Genomic DNA, 19,561 nt, shown 5'->3' with positions numbered 1-19,561 from the left:
TTGCACAAAGCACAGCACAAGAGGCCAAAGCTGGAAGAGATGAGGGGCCTCAAGCTCAGGGCTTCTCTGTGTTGGGGGGGTGAGCCCAGGAGCCATGGCCGGGCTGTGGGTTGGCACACTAAAGGGTACAGGCTGACTTGAGTCACAGCATCCCCCCCTCGGGGCTGGCACCGGAGCCGTCCACCCCACACCTGTAGGCATGCCAATGAGGGCTGGCCCAGGCCATCTGCGGCCTGTGTGCTGCCAGCAGCCAGGTGGGGGCAGGCAGGGGCCTCCTGCCCAGGTGCCCCCTGCTGGCCAGGCTTCCCACCCCCAACTCCTCCAAGGAGGACCCTCCCTGCCCCTAAGAGGTTCTGGAGTTTGCCTTGTGCTGGCGGGGGCGAGGGTGCCCCAGGCTGCAACACCTCCCCCTACTCCCCGCTGGACCGCCCCCCCCCCACCTTTGGCAGAGCTGCCCAGAGAGATCACAGGCAGCCACATGAAAGGGAATTTTTCCCAGGCAGAGATGAAGTTGAAAGCTGCCTCCCACCACCCCCGCCTGCCCCTGCTGTGCCAGGCCAGGCTGCTGAGCTCCTGGTGCTCAAAGGAAGCTTGTGACACCTGGGAAGGGGTTGGGGGTCAGAACCCTCACCCAACATGGCTGCTTTCTTTCCTCCCAGGAACAATGGCAGAGACATTTCCCCCACCTGACCGCCCACTCAGCTTTAGAAGTTGCCCCTTCGTCATCCCGAAAGCCCTCACCCACCTGAAACCAGGCCCCAACATGGTCAGGAAGTCCTTCCTCAAGTCTAGCTTCATCTCAGCCAGGCTCAGAGCAGCTGGGTGGGGAGAACGCCTCCTGCTCAAGTGGATGAGAGGCCGCATCCTGCATACATCCAGCCTCTGTGATGTCCAGGGCTGGGGCGTGCAGCTACCACCCCTTCCTGCTCAGGTTGCCCTGGCCTAGACCACGCGGCTGTGTGGTGACTTCCCCAGACATGTTGTCTTGGAGGTCCCAGACGACCTTGTGCCAACAATCTTTCGGCGGAGGTGGGGTGTGTGTGTGGATGCCAAGAGCCAAAGCCAGGGACACGTCCAGGCCTGAAGGGGGGTACGTGGGGATGACTGTGTGTGTGCGTGTGCCAGGCGTAGCCAAGTCCCCAAGAACTTGGGCTAAAACTGATCCCTGGGGATTCACCTTACTAGATCCCTGCAAGGAAGAACAAATAACCTGAACAGGCAGCTCAGTGCCCACCCCCAGCCAGTCCTGCTGGCTACTTTGTACTGATCGGACCTGATGCATTGAGGTGAACAGAGAAGGTGGTCCCAGGTAAGTGAAGGTCCCTGGAGGTCCAGATCCCGAGGTAGGGTGTACAATCAGGCAGGTGAGGTGCTCCAGTACCGGCCACTTCCAGATGAAGAGCATTTCCATCCCGTCAGCCAGGGCTGCCCCCCTTCTGGATCCAGACGGCCTCACTTCCCAAGAGATCCCCCCTCTAAATGTCCCTGGGCCATCCGTCCTCCTTCCTAAGGTAGTCCCAGACAACCCCTGCCCAGCAACAGCCCCCAAGCCAGGCCCCAAAACCGGACAGCAAGAAGCCAGTGGTGCTTCGTGACACAAACATGCATTCGTTTTATTCACAAAACAGCCTGGTTTCCTAAAACAATACAAACAGCATGTTCATCAGCAGGAAGCTGGCCATGGGCAAGGGGGCCCAGGCCACCGGGGGCCCCTGGGCACCCACCCCCACCGGCAGGGCCCACGCAAAGAAGCCCTTTCTTCTGTTGCCATCAGTGAGGCCAGAAAAAAAGGGCTCATTTTCTCTAAGGGAAGTAGCCAGGATCAGAAATATCGAGACATGAGCTTCCCAGATCTCAATGGATAAACGAACAGAACTTTTGTTTTTGCAAAATCATCACTGTTAGGGTTGGGGGGGGTCCCATTCTGGGGACCGTGGGTACAGCGAGGCTGGCCTGGGCCCGGGGGGTGGGTGGGCTGCTCCCTCCCGCTCTGTGAGCTCCTCGCGGCAGCTCCGCACGCGTGGATGGATACAGAGGGGCTTCGACACGGCGCCATCAACATTCTCTTTATAAACGTGAGTGGATTCTCCAGGCAAACTATGCACTATTTCATGGTCGGAAAGAATCAAAGGAAGTTTAAATGAGGGTGGAGTTAAACTGTGCTAAATTACAGTAGTGCTTATTAGTAACTAGATTTCAAAAGGTTACAGAAAATTTACATTCTCTACACAAAAACTGCATCTCCTGCACAGACAACATCGACATCGACACAGGAAGGAAACTGATTGTCCATTCTTTGCCCAGGAAGTCTCGGTACTTTACAGATTCGTCTTTACCTCTTTTTGTTGTTGTTGTTGTTGTTCTTCCGAAAAAGCAGTTAATTTTTTTTCTTTTCTTTTTCTTTTTATACTAGGGACGTGGAGATGTTAAAACGACAACAAAAAATATATATATAAAAACAGGAATGAAATCTGTGAGAGAATATTTTTGGTTCTAAAGACGGGTGCATCCGTTTGTCTTCGCCCGAATCCCTTGCCGGAGACCACACGAGCAGTGACATTGCACGGAGAGGGCAGCTTTGGGTTCCCGCCGCCGTCACTGAAACCACCGGAAGGCGGCTCCCGTCGGAAGCATCACCTTCTGGCGGGGGCGGGAGACAAAAACAAGGAGAGAGTTCAGTCAGGGTCCGGCGGGGCCTGGTGCAAAGACGTTCCCCTGTCTTTCCTCATGGCGGAGGAATGGGCATGGAGTAAAAGCAGCCACCCCTTGGAGTTCCTGCCATCCTGGCCAGGCCAGAGAAGCCTGACCCGCTGGACCACCGGAGAACCTGGAGCACCGTGAGGCCTCCTGAGCCGCTGTGCCCAGGAACCCTCCTTCCAGACAGCAAGCCCCCTTTCCCTGGTCCAAAGGCTACAAGCGGCAGGCGGCCATGATGCATCTGGGAGCTGTGTTCACGTTTCTGTCGAATGAGTGTGTATGCGTGTGCACTGGATGCATACAAGGATGTGTGCCTTGAGCTATGCTACAGTGTGTAGTGTGTTTGGAGCTGTGCTGAGAAGGATGGATGCTTGCTGTGTTTATTAAAAGGCTGCATCTATAATAAGACTGTGTACAGGGCAGGGTGTGTGTGTGTGTGTGTGTGTGTGTGTGTATCTGTCTGTCTCTACATGAGAGGAGAGCGGGTGCTTTTGTGTGCATACAGGTGTGTTTTCTGGGCAGGAGAACAGATATGAGGTTTGGGGCTAGGGTGAGTTGGGGGGGATAGCCATGGCTGGGATGCCATTATTGTTTTCCAACCATTCTGGACATTTGCGTCAAGCCCACTCGTGGAGGGGCGGGGACAGGGCAGGGACAGCAGGCTGAAAAGATGCTTTTGTACCCAGGCCTGGCACCACAGCTAGGCTCTCATGGCTGGGGGCATGGGGACAGGCCCTGCCATGAGGGTGGAGAGAAAGCAGCATGGGAACCCTTCTGCTTTCTCAAAGCCAATCCCATAGTGGACAGGCTTTACCCACATCCCAGGCTCAAGCCACCCTGTAACCCCAAGCCCATAGGAACCCTGGCCATCAACTATGCAGCCAGACTGAACTTGGGGCCGCCGGGCACCCCAAATAGGTCAGCTAGGTACCTAGCGCTAGGGTCTTCCAGGCCTCAGAGCACAGCAGTCAGCACTGGAGCTGCTGTATCCTTGGGTGGCCTTGGGGGAAAGGCTGGGCTCTGAAGGGGCAAATGAAGGACTTATCCCTCAAAGCCAGAGGGTCTACAGGACAGAACCCCTCACATGGAGCAGGGGAGAGTCCCAGAATCTTAGGTCACAGACTGGAAGCTTTACGACATGTCTGAAAGTCAGAGACTTAAGACCTGTGTGGGAATCTCAATACCTGACCCAGAACTCCAGGAGGGGTTCAGAATCCCGGGGCCTGGAGGGATTCTGCTAGGTCCCTGACTGGAATTACATGCTTGCCTGGGTTGCAGACTACAACCTAAGGGCATCTCGGGATGTGGCTCTGACTCTTGGGGCAGTGAACTGCCGTCTCGGAGCCTGGCCTAGGACCCCAGAGCCCATGGACAGGCCGGGCATCCCCCAGACACTTGCCCAGGCAGGAAAGGTGGGGATGGGGGGCGGGGGTGGGTTTGGACTGCCAGACAGACCCAAGAGCCCACACACCTCCCTCTAAGGCGCCGTTACCTCCAGAGCAGCGGAAGGCTTCTTTTTGAGTTCCTCACATTTTCTGAATTTGCAAATCTGATGGCCAGTCTTTCGGTTCCTACAACTGCTGCACTGCTCGCAGTTGATGCGCCGCCGGCAGGGCGCACACATGCCGCAGCGTTTCCGCTTCTTCTTGCCCGAGCTGATGGCGGAGGCCAGCTCTCCCTGCATGGGGTACTCGGCCAGGCCGGCCATGTGCAGCGCGCTCTCAGCCAGGAACACGCCCGCCGGGGTCATGATGAAGAGGCCCGGGTTGATGGGAAAGGCGCCCAGGTAGGGGAAGTCGGACTGGCCATTGAGGGCTTCGGCGCCCGCCACGGCCTCCATGTCGGGCAGGCCAGCGCCCGCCTCGCTCATCAGCGGTAGGTGCTCCTGCACCACGCGCTTCAGCATCTCCGTGGACTGCGCGAACTGCTGCAGCGTCAGCTGTCCCTCGGCTGCCAGCTCCGTGGCCCGCTCTGCCTTGCTCAGCAGGCTGGCCACAGCACCACTTTTGTGCTTTGAGGTAGGGTTGCTTTTGTCCACAGCCATGGCCGCCGCCAGGTCGTGCCCATTGGCCAACAGGGAGGCAGCAGCTGCGGCCGCGGCAGCCTTTTCGGCAGACTCCCCGCCCATCATGCTGCCACCACCACTGCCACCGCTGCCCCCAAAGGAAGAGTAGTGGGAGAGAGGGCGGGAGCGGCGCAGGCTCTTGTTGAGGGGTTCACTGATGATGCCGCTCTTGTTCCGGCGCTCAGGGGGTGGTGCGTCATCCGCCACCGAGGCTGGCGCAGCAGCCGCCGCCGCTGCACTCTTGTCTGCCACTCCCGCCTTTGGGCCGCTGCCACTGCTGCCATTGGCGTTGCTGCTGCTGCTGCTACCGCCGGTGTCCTGGGGGCCGCTGCCGAGGCTCGACATGGTGGGGCCGAGGCCCAGACCCCACTGGTGGGGGAACCTGCCAACTGCGGGGAGTCCACAGATGAGCACCGGAGTCCTGCTGCCCACGACAGAGATGCCTGGTGGGCTCTGCTGCTCAGCGCAGGCACATGGTCAGGCGTCCACGTGCAAGTGTCTTCACTCTGTCGGCACAAGAGGATACAGGGTCAGGGCCTCCTCCACCACCAGCTGTATCGCCACTGTAACCACCACAGCCGGGCTAGGCATTCATTAAGTGCCAGCCACAGTTAGGAATTTCTAATTTGTACTACCTCAGTTAAGACTCACGAGAAACCCACAAGTAGTGGCTAGTAATACCATGTTTCACAGGTGAGGAAGACGAGGTTTGGGAGAAGAACTGACTAGCCCATGGATAGATACACAGCCACCAAGTGGCACGGTGGAGGCTCAGCTGGGTACCCTCTGCCCTGCCAGGGTCTGGGAAGACACGATGGAGGCAGGCAGTCCTTCCTGTGCTGGGGGTAGGAGGGAGTGGGAGAACTTTATTAACCTCAGAGGTTACCCTCTGCTTCCTCATCTTTCACTGACCCAACTATGGAGAAGAGGGGTGGGCACAATCTCTGAACAGCTTGGAGACGCAGACCAAAAGGTATGGGAAGCCGCCCATGGACGCTCATTAGAGATTCCTAATACACATTAATTATCTCAAGGCCCTGGCAAGTTCTGCAGGTAAAGAAAACTGACTTTGTTTAACAGAGTTTGCCAAAGAGAGCGCAGAACCCTTATTTCAAGGAGCATGTACCCTCCTGCTAGAGGGCAGGCAGCAGTGTACCAGAGGACAAGCCTTCTCCCGCAAGAGCAGGGGGGTGGGGGGTGGGGGGCTTGTGCACACATCAACACACACTTCCCCCTCTTTCTCTAACCTTGGGACCCTTGTCTCTACTCAGGCCTCACTGCTATGTGCCAGCCTGGCTCCCAGATGGGTCTGGATGGAGGTCCCAGTGAGAGCAGAGAGGACTGTGGGCCCGAGGGACCTCTGGCTGCTGCCAAGCTGGGACAGAGAGTAGGTGTGACCCTCTAGGGAATGGAGCCTGTTCTTCAGCCACGTCCACGTGTCTGAGGTGCCCCTTCCCAGGACAGAGCCTGTTCTGCTCAGGCCCCAAGACTAAGGCATGTGAGCAGCCAGGCTCCTTGGCCAGGAGCTCTAGAAGGAACTGTTCCAGATGGAGCCGAGTGGTAGTTTCCTCATCAGCCCTGGCTCTCTAGCGTCTGCCTGCCACGGCCCAGCAACCCCCAGGAGAGGGGTGGGAGGACGGGGCCCAGCCCCGAGCAGCTGGCTACTCAAGGGGGAGGCGCACATCTGGCTGGGCCTGTCCGGCCCTGGGCTTAGGGGCGGCACACACTGCATCTTTGTCCCCAGGCAACCCCACCATCCCCCAGTCACAGGACTCAGCCTGGCCCGGGAGGTCATCTAGTCCAACACTGTACACTTACAGAAGGGGAAATCGAGGCCCCGAGCAGGCAGGGCCCCTGGCCCAGGACTGCTAAGGAGTGGCCACGAGGAGGAGTGAGTGCAGGCGAGGGAAAAGCTCTGTCTCCAGGGTGAGGTGAACGGCAGGCATCAGCAGCCAGCCAGCCACTCCCTGCCTCTCCCCAGCAGGCACGGGCCCACCTAAGCTCCTTCCTAGTGAAGGCGGATGGGTGGTGAGGAAGAGCTGGGCCAGCTGGCAGATTCCACCAGGACAAACCCAGGAGGGTCAGGCAGGGTGTCCAGGCTGGGCTGGGGGTGTCACAGAGGTCAGATCGTAGTAAGAAGAAGGGGGTCACACATGCCCTAGGATTGCTGTGCTCCCTTCTACCTCCTAAGGCCCAAGCCCAGGTTGGCTGTTGGGCCCCTGTCCTCAGAGATCAGTACTCCTCCAGGCATCAGTGACCCTGGCTAGGTGTTGGGGACAAGGGCCAGTGAGATCAGGGCCAGAGACTGTCATGCCAAGTCACCTAGCCCTTGCCCATCGAGCTCAGCTGCTCTGCCCTGGACCATAGCCCCAGGAGCCCCAGACACAGGCTGAGGGGAGAAGACAGAAGAAGGCAGACGCCCGCGGGCTGGAGATGTGGGGAGGGAAGCAGTCTGCGCCCTAGCCCCTCTGTGTGTCCCCCGCCTCTGCGGCCTGCTGGCTGGTGGCAGAAATCGATAGCTGCATTAACGTTGCTCTTGCTCTACTCCCTCCCTCCTCCCAGCTCCAGGATCTGGCTTTGCGTGTGGGGCGGGCAGGTCAATTAGAAGTCAGCTCCCTCTGACACAGACTGCTTTCAGGGCTGGCACTCTGGCTAAGTCTCTCTGCTTCTGTCTCCATCCCGAGTCTCTCTTGGTGGGGACCTAATCTCATGTTCTGTTCATCTCTGGCCTCCTCTTTGAATCTCTCTGATCTTTCATTTTTCTGTCCTTCCTCAGGGACAATTCCCCCAAGCCCCCCCCCACTCCCCCACCCCCACCCAGGTCCTGGGACATGCTGACTTCGGGCCCAGAGGATGTGATATGTCATTGAACAGGTGCTGCAGGCAGAACACTGGTTTGTCAGCCTCAGAAAGTGAAGGTGGGGGGTACACGAGGGGGCTGGCACACAGGGCAACTCAAACCCCAGAGTGGACATATACCAACGTCTAGTCCCCAAAGCCTGGTCCCCAACCAAGCCTGTTCCAGATCTGTCCCTGTACCCGGCTCATCTCCTTCAGACCCTGGGAAAAGCTGATGCCCTGGTCCCAGTGGACCACTGACCACAGGGCTCACGTGCCCTACTCATGGAAGGGGAGGACATAAGAGAAGACCTTCTCCCAGGCCCCGGCCTCTACTGCAGGGCACACAGCAACCCCCTCCCAGGCCAGGAAGGGCCTGGCAGTGCCCAGGCGGCAGGGGAGGAGCTGGGGCTGCGTTGAAGCGGAGCGGGAATGAGCGGGAGGGAAAGCTGGCGGGCAGGCGGGCGGCGGCGGGCGCATCCATCATCGGCCCTGCCAGGAACGCATCCAGCCCCCAAAAAGAAATACTGCGCCTGAGGAGGGACAACAAAGGGCTCCGTTTCATCAGTAATGCGGAGCCAGCGCCCCGCCGCCCCGCCAGCCGCGGTCAGCCCACAAAGGACCCCTTTGTCCATGCAGGAGCCGGGCCGGCCGGGAGCTGGGACCAGGGGCTGACGGGCGGGGACAGAGCCCAGGGGGCGGGGGTGAGGGGGGGAACCCAGGCATAGAGCGCTGGGGGGCAGAGGGGGACATGGGGCCAGAAGAATAGAGACAGGTGGTGGGGACAGAGGATCACGAGACAAGAGAACTCGAGGGGTGGGTCAGACAAAGGGACTGAGAGAGGACAGGGCAAAGGGTCAAGGTTAAAGGACAGAGCATCATAGGGAACACAGACTGAGTTAACTGGGCTCAGAGACGCAGGGTGCCTGGCCCAGCTCAGAGACTAGAGGATCTAAGAGACATGGGAACAGAGCCCTGAGGAGACAGTCCCAGATGCAAGGACCTGGGGACCAAGAGAAGGCAGGTGGACATGCCTACAGGAGAGGCAGGCAGAGGCAGAGGTCAGGGGAGGCCAGATGAGACCCAGCTTGTCTCGAGCCCCAGCCCACTCTGGCCCAAAACCTGGGAGGAGAAAGGAAGGAGGGCTGGGGGTCAGTGGGTTCCTGGTCTCAGGGCCAGGCTGTGGGCCCCACCTCCTATGGGCTGGAGCTCACCTGGCTGAGCTGGGAAGTGAGGGACAGTCAAAGCTGGGCCCCCTCTCCTGACAGTGGAGCCACCTCTGCTTCTACCCCCAGGCCCTGGCCAGCCCCAAAAGACACGGGACACCGTCCCTCCCTAACCAGCTCTCAACCAAGCGACTCTCAGGCTCCCTTAACTAACCGACCCTATCCGTTAGCATTTATTGAGCACCTACTGTGTCCCAGGCCCCACACTCTCATGCTTTACATGTCTTCTCTCCCTCCTTGACTCCTCCCCAGTACTCAGGGAAAAAGGAACTATTAACCAATTTCAGAGATGAGGAAACTGAGGCTCAGGGAGGTTCAAGCTGTCAGGCCAAGGTCAAACAGCCGGTGCCCAGTAGGGCTAGAACTTGAACCCAGAGCCCAAGTGTTAGTCACCCTGCTCTGTGACTGCCTTTGTTCTGCCAGGGAAAGGTGACCCAGCTACCCCGAGGCTGCCCCCACCCCCCCAGAGTTGTTACCATGCCTGTCACCTTTACATGGTCGGGTGGATAAGCTGTTACAGACCCCAGGGGAGTGTTCCCACCTGGGGGGCTTGGAGATACTCAAGCAGGAACCCGGAATGCTGGGCCAGTGACATCATAATGCAAGCTGGCAATGAGGTCACCAGAGGTGGTGGCAGAGCTCTCACTCCACCCTCAGTGCCAGGGGAGCCAGGATTCATCCCCAGCAGGGCTCTGTCCTGAGCCCTTCAGGCCACACAGCAATGGGGGAGGGGGGCAGGACAGGCGGGCACTATGGGGTGGGATGGTGCTGTCTGCACGGAGACATGTACACAGGTGGCCACAGTGAGATGTTCTAGATGTTCAGTTGCACACAGCCTGCACTACCTACCCGATAGCGGCCCCATGCCCTGTGGTCCTGGGGAGACAGTGCAGGATACAGACCGGCACTGCTCTGGAGGGGTACACAGGAGCTGGGCTGATGGTCACATGAACTGATGTGAAAAGAGAGAGCAGGAAGGGGACTGAGTGGGGCAAGGGGACCTTTCTGGAGGAAAGGGCTGCTTAGCCTGTGAGTTAAGGATAAGGAGAGGTTACCAAAGTAGACACGAACCTGAAAGTGTTCCTAAGAAATGGGGAAGTGGGTGCGAGGTGTGGCTATGAGGTTGGCAGGGTCCCAACGGGGTGGGGCTTGAGGTCAAGGACAGGATTTTTTTTTTTTTTCTTTTGCGGTAAGCGGGCCTCTCACTGTTGTGGCCTCTCCCGTTGCGGAGCACAGGCTCCGGATGTGCAGGCTCAGCGGCCATGGCTCACGGGCCCAGCTGCTCCGCGGCATGCGGGATCTTCCAGGACCGGGGCACGAACCCGTGTCCCCTGCATCGGCAGGCGGACTCTCAACCACTGTGCCATCAGGGAAGCCCAAGGGCAGGATTTTTTTTAACAGATTTGCTGAGGTACAGTTTTTACTTACTATAAAATGCACCCATTTCTAAGTGTACAATTCAATGTTTTTTAGTAAATTTACACAGTTGTGCAACTATCACCAATACCAAGGGCAGAGTTTGCACAAGGCACCATCCCTCCCCTACTCCTCTGCTGGCTGGAATAGCCTCCCAGCCGTCCTGCCTGCTGAAGGAAGGCTTCCTGGAAGAGGTGGCATTTCATCAGGGCCTTCAGGACCCCAGGCACTGGCCCAGCAGAGCCTGCCGTCATCTAGGTAGGCCCAGGTTGCAGACTCACACACCCTGGCTCATCGCACCCTTCCCCACACTTCCATGCCCACTCCTGACATCCCTGCTACACCCCTTCACGCCCCCTCCAGCCACCTTGATGGGCTGGTGTCCTTGGTCTCCAATGGAGGCAAGATGGACAGACTGACTGATGGTGGGCAGGCCAGTGGTGGCAGGGAGGGCAGACCACAGGCTACGGTGGTTGAACTGAGCTGAGCAATTGGGTGTGTGTGTGTGGGGTTTCCATCTCTGATTTCCATGATTCAGCCTGGGGAGTTTCCAGAGGGAAAAAAAAGCCCTACTCAGGCCCAGGGAGACACACATGGGGACACTGGTCTTGGAGGCCAGGAGAAATGCAGGCCCCGCTGGAGAGCACAGGGCACGTATCCAGCTATGGATGGACACACACATACAAGGACACATTGACCACTGTTAGCACCCAGCAGATGGCCTGGGGTGGGACACGCCCTCAATACCACTAGGCCCTCCCTAAGACTAACACCCCAAGACCAACTGCCAAGGACAGAATGGGGGTGAGGGCTGCAATCCTATTTCCCTGACTCCATACCCCCTGGCCTTTTATGCCCCTATTCTCAAGGCAGGCTCAACCCCCTTGCCTGAGAACTGAAACATGCTGCTGAGAAAACCCAGGAGTATAGGGGGCTCTGTTCGCCCTTACAGAGCTCCCAAAAGGAGCTGGATGAGGGGATCAACCCATTTCATGGACAAAAAACACTGAGGTCCCGGGCAGGAGGTATTCCCTGACGTGGGGCTCTGGGGAACGAGACAAGGGTCCTGGGACACCACTGATAAAGACAAGGCCTGCCTCAACAGGTACCTCCTTTGGGCCAGGTTCCTTCTCTGGAAGAGTCAAAGGACCTGGAGGGCCCTCCTTGCTGTGTGACCGTGGCATATGGCCTCTGAGCCAGTTTCCCCATCTGTAACATGGCATCATGAGGATAAGAGCTTTGTGTATGGAGACCTTCCTATGTGCCAGACAATGGACATGGCTTGTCTCATCGACTCCTCATACCCACCTGCTGAAGGAAGTACTATGATTGCCCCATTTAGAACAGGCAGTTTGATAAGCAATTATGATCTGGAGAAAATGATGGCCTCCCTGTTTGGGAGCTCCTGGATCTTAGACTAAGGTTTCCTAAAGTGGAGATGTCTGAGCTGACACTAGCCTGGGATCAGAGCCCACACACTTACTTAGGACCTCCCTCCCAGTGGGCCTCACCACAGGACAAGCCAGGGAAAGCCAGCTCAGAGACATGTGGGCCAAGGAATTGGTGGGGACAGGGCACATATCCACAGGACTGGCCAGGGGACTGAGTCTGCAGGCCCAGGTTTGTGGCTCCATCCTGTCCCTTCCTGTTGACTTTGACACGCTGCCCCACACTGAGCCTCAGTTTCCATCTGTAAAATGGAGAAGAATGGTTCTTGCTCCTCACCCCAAACTGCAGGAGCCATGAGCCCAGAAGGGCCCATGTGGAAGGAGGTGGAGAGATACAGAAAAAAGTCTCCGGAGAGTGAACACCCCCCTGCCCCCATCCCAGAGGCCAGAACTGGCTCTTGATGTGATTTTCAGATGGGGAAACTGAGGCCTGGAGAGAAGGGTTTTGAGCAGGCCAGAGGGTTGGGACCAAGCCGCAGATGATGTGAGGGTTACTGGGGTGAGCATTCAGACCCCTCCCTCTCCTATCTTCCCAGAGGACACGATAACAGCAGACCCTAATAATGAGCACTCACTCTCTGCCAGGTATTGTGCTAAGCATTTCACGTGCATTTTCTCACTGAATTCTCTCTGAAACTTGCTAACTAGTATTAGCCCCATTTACAGATGAGGCTCACCTGCCTAAGGTCACAACAAGGTCAATAAACGGCAGAGCCAGGATTTGAAACCAAGACTCCAGGCCTGGCTCTCCAACACCGGCCAAAGGCTCTGAGGCACGTTTTGGCTGGAGGGTGAGGTCCAGTTCAGCTCTCAGCCTAGGGGAACCCTCTAGGTTTCTCAAGGGTCCTGGCGGGGTGGTTCTCAGGCTCCGGGCAAAACACGTTGGGATGCTGTTGCAGAGAAGTCTGCAGCTGTACCCTAGGGCCCAGGAAGACAGGGGAAGGGGCTGCGGGTGGGCCGGACGGGCCAGGCTGGGCCAGAGCTCCGGGCATTCCGGCGGCCTCCGCAGGAAGCAGAATGGGACGGAAACCGGCTCCTGCTCCTCCCCCAGAATCCTGCGGGCAGCCCAGCCGGCCTGCACAGAGGCCCTCTTTGTGCCGGCCCCAACCCGCCACCCGCGGCTGGCCCAGGGTTTTGAGTTTCCTGGGGGGTGGGGGCCCCCACCACTGCTAAACCTCCAGCTACCTCCCCCTCTCAGGGGCGGTCACAGCAGTCTGCAGCTGGAGGAGGAAGTGAGTGACGGCCAGGGCTACCCCAGAGACCCCGGGGGGCCTTTAGTCTGTCCACATCTCATTCCCCCAACACTTACACACCCTAATTGGGGGCTGGAGATGGGCAGAGGGACCCAGAGACAGAGCCTGAGAGACTCCCCTGAGCCCGCTCTCCCAGCCAGTGCCACCAAGCCCATCCTGACCCACCCAGAACCCTCCCATTCCACTCCATCTCAGTGCTCTTGTGCCCAAGATGGTGGACCTCCATGGAGGCCGGCCAGGTGGGTAGGGTGGCCCTTCTGTCAACCACCATTTCCTACTTTCCAGGGGCTCCCTGGACACAAAGGGTGCGTCAGAGGGGAAGCCTCAAGCTCACTTCAGCATCTCAGGGGACAAAAGCTCCTTGGGTGTTGTAACTGCTCAAGGAACACTGGGCCCCAAGGAGCACACTTGGATTGGAGTGTGTATGGTGAAAGCAGCCCTAGGGACAAGTATATCTGTGTGTGTCCACCTGGGAGGTGTGTCAGAAACCTGTGCACGCTACATGCACAAGAGTGTGTGCGTGTGTGTGCAGTCTCAGCTGTCACTCTGTGGGTTTCAGCGCTGATGTACACATCAGTGTATATCAGTGCTGATGTACACATCGGGCTTAGATACCAGTGGAGGTGGAGGTCTTTGTGTGACTCCCCTGTGTGTACGAGTGGAATGTGGCTATCTGCATCTGTGGACGTACGCGTATGACCGAGGGTGCTTGTGTCCAAGTAGAGTGGTTTACGTGGTGGCTGGACGTTTGTGGGTTCTTCTGGCCTGTGAGCGTGTTCGCGCGCGTGCAGGCGTGCATGCGCTCATTGTGAGTTGTCTCAGGGCCTCTGAAGGGTTCTGGGATGTGAGTCTGGGGCCCACCTGGCGTGGGGATGGTGCAGACAGGAACTGACGCCAGGTGCTGGGGCCCCTGTGGAAACAGGAAGTTGCCCACAGGTACGCCTGGGCTGTGGTGGAGGCTGGGCTCTGCCCAGGTTCAGTTTGTCCCCCTGAAAAACCAACCCAGGGTTCCACTGGCCAAGAACCTGTCCCAGCCCCGAGGGAGGCACCTGCCTTGTCTGCCGTTCAAGACCCGACAGCTCTGCCCAGCATCTGCCTGGCCTGAGCGTGGAAAAAACTGGAAAACAAAAGCCCCCAGACCGCAGGCCCTCCCTGCAGAGGCATGGGGGAGGCAGGCAAGAGGCGGGAGGATGAGGAGGAGGGAGGGAGGTGGCGCTGCAGCCCCGGAACACAAAAATAATGAGGCGAGAGGGGCCATGGGGCCGAGCCGGCTGGTTCCGGAGTCGCTATCTGACCTTGACAGATGCCACAGCTGAGCGCCTGGAGAGGAGCCGCCGCCACAGTGCTGCCTGCCGAACAGCCTCCCCAACCCGCCACCTCCCCCAGGCTGGGCCAACGGAGGTTCAGGCAGGCCCCAGCCACAGGCAGCCGCCCCACCAGGTGGGAGCAGGGAGACCTCAGGGTGCAACCCAGTCAGGCAGGGGGGTGGGGTGGGGGTATGGAGGCAAGAGAGTGGGGGCAGGGCCGCTGCAGGGCACGGGAGGCGGCAACTGGGGTCTCCTGGGGGCACCCTGGCCCTCAGGTGCAGCTATGTGTGTGAGAGACACACAGAGCATGCTACTGTGCTTGTATAGCTATGAGGCTGAGGGTGTGTGTGCAAGAGAAGCCAAGTGTGAGTGTGGGTGTGACGGGGACGAAGCTCGTACTTGGGTGCACGTGTTCTTGGGGACACTGATCACTCCCCTGTGCCCTTCCAGAGCCACAGCTGTGCTGGTGGGAGCGAGCCACGCTGGGGCCGGGGGTGGCAGGGTGTGAAGAAAGCCACAGGCGCCCCGCACCAGCAAGTTCTGTCACTTGCAGATGGAGGAGAGGTGGCCCTGTGGCCTGCCCGGGCCTCCCCTTTCTCACACCATGGTGGTGCTCCCGGGCACAGTGATGGGCTCGGGCTTGGACACCACCACTCTGGGGACACCAGTGAGGGGCTTTGGGTATGAGCTGCTAGAGGGGATGCTGGGCTGGAGGCGGATTAGCAATTCTGAGCACTGGCTGCATAATTAAAAAATCATTACGGCAGGCGGGCGGGCAGAGCCGAGTGTGAGCTCGTGCTCAGAGAGGGTGGGGACACTGCCATGGCGCTCCCCCTCCCACCGCTTCCCTGAGGAAAAATCCCACCTGCTAATATAATTATGGAAAAACACAAGCACAGAAATTCAGTTTCAGCAAACGACGTGCGTTGAGTGCCCAGGGCCTGCCTGGCCCTCAGCACAGTGAGTAGGTTGGTCGCCAGTGCCCAAGGCTCCTGGCAGGCCCTTCCGGGTCCATACTCCAGACCCCCACCTCCACCCCGTCAGCAGCCCCCAAGAGGGCGGGCGGGGGACATGTAAAGCCCAGCTCCTCAAATTACAAATTCAAGAGAAAACTGGCCTGTCCTGATAGTGGACAGATGGGGAAACTGAGGCTAAGGAATCTGTATAAGCTTATTGTATTTGTGGCAACGCTGAGAGGAAGAGTCGGGTCCCGCTTCACCAATGCAACAGCTCAGGAACTCAACCCCATCCCCATCCCCATCCCTTCCCCAGTATCCCTCCAGCTTCCCTATCTCATCAGTCATCCCCCAGCCCCTTCCACTCCCGCTGGGACGCACAGATCTCTCCGGAGACTGAACGGGACTGTTCAAGCCAGGTGACCCAGCACCTCCCAGCGCCTACCCATGCCGGGACCCCCAGCCTCCTAGTTCAGGGACAGGGAGGGGGACGACGGGGAGCCCCAGCCTCCTAGTTCAGGGACAGGGTGCCCTGGGCTCGTCTGGGTTAAGCTAGGCCAGCAGGGCTGGCTCCCGCCACAGGAAAGGCAGCCAGGTCTGGGGCACAGGCCCCAGGATGGCAGGAACAGCAGCCATAACCTCCGGCCTGGAGCGGGCGGCGGGCGGCGTTGGGAGGGGAGCCGGCCCTAATTAGTCGGCCAGGGACCCGGGCGGGCGCCGGGGCGGCAGACGCAGAAGCAGAAGCCGGAGCCGCGCAGGCACGTCCGCGGCCGGGAGGCGGCGGGGAGCCGGGAGGCCGCGGCGCCCTGGGACGCAGTGGGACAGGCGGCCTGGGAAGGCCCGGGCGGAGGAGATTCCGCACCGAACAGGCCTGGCTTCCCTCATTCCTCGGTGCCACCAGGCGCAGCAATTAGAGGCTTTCAAAGTTTGTTCTTAATTGGTTTCATTTTTGCCTCATAAATGATTCATGGCCCTGGAGGTCTGGGAGGCAGAGAGAGTGGCAGGGGAAATTTGGGGAGGCTTCCTCTGGGAGCCAGGCCCCCTACCTGAGGCTGGAGAGGGGGCTGCAGCCTTAGCCCAGTTGATGATAGGGCCTGGGGAAGCCTTGGGCAGGTGGGATCCTCCAGCAAAAATAAAAACCCAGGCCCTCTCCTTGGGGCACTGACTAATTAGGAACTGCAACTTCTCTGTAGATCAGAGCTCTGCATCCAGGCCCAGAGCCACCGCAGCTGCTGGGGCCCTGGGAGGGTGAATAATAATGTAATGATAACAAAATAACAGTGTCAATAGTCATAATAAAGATGGTGAACACTTAAGAAGGAGTTCTCACAATGTTTTGGACACGAAGCTAAGAACGTCTTTTTTAACCACCCATCCTACACCCCCCAAGCACTACCAGGAAGAGGTACCAGGAGCCCCATTTTACAGATAAAGAAACTGAGGCTTGGAGAGATTAAGGTCTCAGGAGCCTGGGGCTCAAGGCTGGACACTGGGAACACTGCCTGCCAGGTGAGTTAGGAGCTGCAGGTCTCCAGGAAGCCTGCAGAAGATCCCACACCCATCTGGGCCAGGTTAGCTCTGCCCCTCACAAGGCTGAGCAATGTCCTCACAGGGCGTCAATTGGCCCAGCTGTCAAATAGGAAAGCAGGAGCCCTATGACCCCCACCCAGTGCTAACTCTGTGCTGGGCATGTGATCAGAGAGATGTCATGGATCCCACCCTCAGGAAGCTCCCAGTCTATGGACACACACAGAGAAGGGTTTAATAAGAGCCTGTGCAGAGAACTCCGAGTGCTTAGCCAGTCACCTGCTGGGAGCTTCTTGGAGGTAAGGTGGGCAGAGGAAGTTTCTCCCCTTTAAGCCCATACCCAGCCCACTCAGGATGCTCAGGGAATGGGTGTGGTCCATTTAAACCCTAGGCTAGAAGTCAGACCTTGAAGAAACCCAGAACTACAGACTACATCAGAGGGCTATGGGATGCAAAATGCCCAGCTCAGCCTGCCCACGACAGTCACTTTTATTCTGAACAACTATGAGAGGTGAGGCCTACACAATTAACTGCAGGGCCCACTTGGTCCCTGGGGACATCCTGGAGGTAAGGAAATGCACTAAACAAATGCAAGAGTAGATGCTGTATGGACTCCCCCTAGAGGCCCCTGGGCTCTGGGCCGCTAGCTGCTGGCTCTTGGGTGCTTCACAAATATCACCTCCTCGTGTGTCCTCCAGCTCCAGTCCCAGCCACATGCACCAGATTCCCCTCCAAAATCTTGGCCTTCTCAGGCTCTGGCACCTGCACAGTTCCATTGGCTCCCTGCTCTCCCACCCATCCGGCCTCACCAGGCAGTGAAATAGTCTGGTGCCAAAGTCAGATGCTTCAAGTGGTTATACCTCCCCGTGCCTCACCACAGCCCTCTGCGTGGCATATATGATCACACCTGTTTCCCAGATGAAGAAAATGAGGCTCTGAGCAGCTAAGGCACTTACTCAAGGCCACACAGCTTAGGGGAACCCAGACCCAAACGTCTTGAAAGCCCATGTGCCTCACCTTGCTGGCCTCCTACAGGTCATATCCCTGACCTGTCCCAGGCCTGGCCACCTCCTGCCCCAGCCCCAGCCTATCCTCAGTAGACAAAGACTGTAACAGAGTCCACATTCCTCCGGACACTAGAACCTGGTCAGGCTGTTGTGGTCCAGGGCCCTGCAGGGGGTCCAGGAGGCAGTAGGGTTCCCTACATAACCCAGGGAACCCCAGGGTATGGGGCCTCCTGCCTCAGCCCAGCTGGGTCATCCTAAGGATTGGGTGGGGTGGTGGGAGAAGTCCCCATATGCACATACAGGGTACCACAAATGTCTGAGGAAGGGGAAGGAGGCAGCACAATGATGCCAGGGAGGAAGGGGTTGGCCATGTTCTCTGGCCCTCTCTTTGGGGTACAGTCAACTTTAAGGCTCCTATCACACACATTTGGGAGGGGGCTGCCTGTGGAAGTGTTCATCCCTTGGGAAGAAGCCCAACTTTTATACACCCACTACATCCTGCTGGAGAATATAGCTGAATGCCTTGTCACACCCTCTGAGCCTCAGTTGCTTCATCTGTACAATGGGCCCAATAATGTCCCTTGAGCTCTATGGAAAAGACTTTGGGAATAGGTTTAGAGGTTTCCCTTGAGAAAAGGGATTCGGAAGAACTGGACAAAACACTCAGTAGTCTATGTTGGCTGGGGGCACTTGAGACACTGTGGCCAGTGTATAGTAGAAGCTTGACAATGGCCTGGTGAACACACAAACAAGTGGCTGAGTTCAGAGTTCAGAGTTCAGCTTATCAGGTCCAGGTGACACACCCTTCCCAGGTGTCCCCTCTGGGCCAGGACACTGGTCTGCCCAGCCAGGTCACCGGGATCTCCCTCCCCAGCCTGCCCGGGAAGCTGCACGTCCCAGGCGGGTCAGCACTGACGTCAGTAGGACCAGCTGGGCGTGGAGCCTGCCACCTCTGGAACCACCAATTAATTAACTTTTTCAAATTAATTTCCCAAGGAAAATTCCATAATTACATCTGTCTCCATCAGCCTGAGCTGGGCAGGCGAGAAGACCCCGCAATGAGATAGAACATGACCATACTAGGGGGTGACCATACTAGCCCCAGGAAGAGGTCAGAGAGGCACTGGGGGTTGGGTTTCATCCTGGCAGGGTGAGTGCCTGGCCTCCTTATGGATGCTGAATGAGGGGAGGGGGCCGAGAAGCCAGAGCCCCCCAGCCAGGAGGTGGAAGGCTCAGGGACACCCATGCCTGCCCAGCTCATCCTGCTGCCCCCACCCCCCACCCTGTGCCCCCAAACCACAGTGGGTCTTGGCAGGGCCCAGTAGCAGCACCGGCACCGCAAGGCTGAGGAGGCCGCGACTGCGGCGTTCTAATTTCCCAAAGGGGTTGAGATTAATTAGCTCACACACAGGCGCAGAGAGGAGAGGAGAGTGGGAACAGGGGCGGGTAGCGTCAGGCGAGGAGCTGGCTGGCGCTGCCCCCACCCGCCCAACAGGCAGTCAGGTGGCCTTGACAGCCTGGGTGCTCTGAAGGTCAGTGGCCAAGCCGGCTGAGCCAGCAGACTGGCACTGTCTCCTTCCCAGAAGCCCTGAGACCAAGGTGGGGCGGTGGTGGTGCAGCAACCAAGAGGACAGCTGGTGGGTGTGGTAGGTCACCATGGATCGAGTCTGTGCCAGGTGCTCTGTCCACACCATCTTGTTTTATTCTCCCAGCAGCCCAAAGAGGTAGGCACCATGGCCTTCCCATTTCACAGATAAGAACACTGAGGCTCAGAGCTGAGTTCAAGTAAAGTCACCCAAGTTGTTGATGGTGAGACTAAAA

General features: G+C 58.2%; 1 protein-coding gene across 3 annotated transcripts in view; it reads right to left on the bottom strand.

Annotated features, from left to right (window-relative positions):
• Window positions 1-1,588: 1,588 nt before the first annotated feature.
• Window positions 1,589-19,561, bottom strand: part of CXXC5 (CXXC finger protein 5) — a 34,224-nt gene continuing 16,251 nt past the window's right edge. For all 3 annotated transcript variants that reach the window (XM_079918916.1, XM_079918917.1, XM_079918918.1), the window contains exons 2-3: window positions 4,190-5,268; window positions 1,589-2,640 (exon numbers count right to left, since the gene is read on the bottom strand). In XM_079918916.1, the coding sequence (XP_079775042.1) occupies window positions 2,596-2,640; window positions 4,190-5,107 (963 nt within the window). In that variant the 5' untranslated portion in view covers window positions 5,108-5,268 and the 3' untranslated portion in view covers window positions 1,589-2,595. The remainder of the gene's footprint in view (window positions 2,641-4,189; window positions 5,269-19,561) is intronic.

This window comes from Stenella coeruleoalba (assembly GCF_951394435.1).
Source record: "Stenella coeruleoalba genome assembly, chromosome: 3".
Taxonomy (NCBI): Eukaryota; Metazoa; Chordata; class Mammalia; order Artiodactyla; family Delphinidae; genus Stenella; species Stenella coeruleoalba.
This window is presented reverse-complemented; position numbering and strand designations above follow the sequence as displayed.